Source organism: Protomyctophum bolini (assembly GCF_963924005.1).
Source record: "Protomyctophum bolini genome assembly, chromosome: 15".
Taxonomy (NCBI): Eukaryota; Metazoa; Chordata; class Actinopteri; order Myctophiformes; family Myctophidae; genus Protomyctophum; species Protomyctophum bolini.
This window is the reverse complement of record NC_137876.1, coordinates 38,359,191-38,360,303: the sequence shown is the minus strand read 5'-3', so window position 1 is coordinate 38,360,303 and position 1,113 is coordinate 38,359,191. Positions and strand designations below refer to the sequence as shown.

Below are 1,113 nucleotides of genomic sequence, written 5' to 3'. Positions count from 1 at the left end.
TGTGGGTTATGGTACTGACAGTGGAAAGGACTACTGGCTGGTCAAGAACAGGTAAACTCATGGTCCAATAGAATAATCTACACTGCAAACATCCTTAGTGTTAATGGTTCCACTTTTACTACCTCAGGATTTAGCTGTTTTAAAGGTCATTCCTATATATTCAGATGCATTTGTGTCAGAGAGATTTTGGAACCACTGCCCTAGTCCTAATAGTTGTGGAAATGTGTGTTTCTCTATAGCTGGGGACTGGTGTGGGGAGACAAGGGCTACATCATGATGAGCAGAAACAAGCACAACCAGTGTGGCATTGCCACAGCGTCCAGCTACCCGCTGGTCTGAACAGGTGAGAAGGATAGTGGGTATTAGGCCTTATACTTTGTCCTATACGAACACACACAATGAAAATAATACGATTCTTTAACATTCCCAGGTGAAAATATGTTCTTGTCATGGAAAAACACGGAAATATAAATGCCTTCACTCCTTTATTTGTCTAACGTTGTTTAAGGCAGCATACGTTTGTAAGAGATATGTTTAATGCCAAAGCTCTATATTCCGATCACTCAGTAATCATTCCTAGAGTGTTTGTTCAGTAACCATGTCGGGGACGTGGATGTACAAAATTTGTGCACATGGTTACAAGGAGGCAAATTTTAGCTAATTTATATTTCGTTTTAGTCATAGTCTTGTGTGTGTCTGTGTGTTTGTACTTTGTGCGTGAGCATGTTGAAGAGAGTGCATGTGCGTGCACGTCAACAGCCAAGACTACAATGCATTAACTTGGCTATCTTTCATGTTTCTTGCTGCTTTACAGGGCCGAGAAGTCATTGAGAGTTGAAGGGGAAATGGAATGACTAATTTCAGTTTTGTTATTTCAAGGCCTATACTGTTTACACACTAAGAATACATTTTTAAATAATGTAAATAAATAATACATTTAGAAAAGAAAAATAAACAAGTGAATTGAAAGTGAGTTGTTTTTAAATATTGTGTCTGTTTAATGCGTTTAACAACAGATATTGCTGATATGGGTGTGTTTTGCCCAATGTCAAATGATAGCCTATTAAAGGACCACTTAAATGGCGCAATTTCTTCTGTGTCTGTGTCTCATAG

At 38.4% G+C, this 1,113-nt stretch overlaps 1 protein-coding gene across 1 annotated transcript in view; it reads left to right on the top strand.

Moving 5' to 3' along the window:
• ctsl.1 (cathepsin L.1) overlaps positions 1-909 on the top strand; it is a 4,430-nt gene extending 3,521 nt beyond the window's left edge. The window contains exons 7-9 of the mRNA XM_080783309.1: positions 1-51; positions 240-343; positions 815-909. The exon at positions 1-51 is cut by the window's left edge and continues 55 nt beyond it. Coding sequence (XP_080639435.1) covers positions 1-51; positions 240-339 — 151 coding nt within the window. The 3' untranslated portion in view covers positions 340-343; positions 815-909. The remainder of the gene's footprint in view (positions 52-239; positions 344-814) is intronic.
• Positions 910-1,113: the final 204 nt, after the last annotated feature.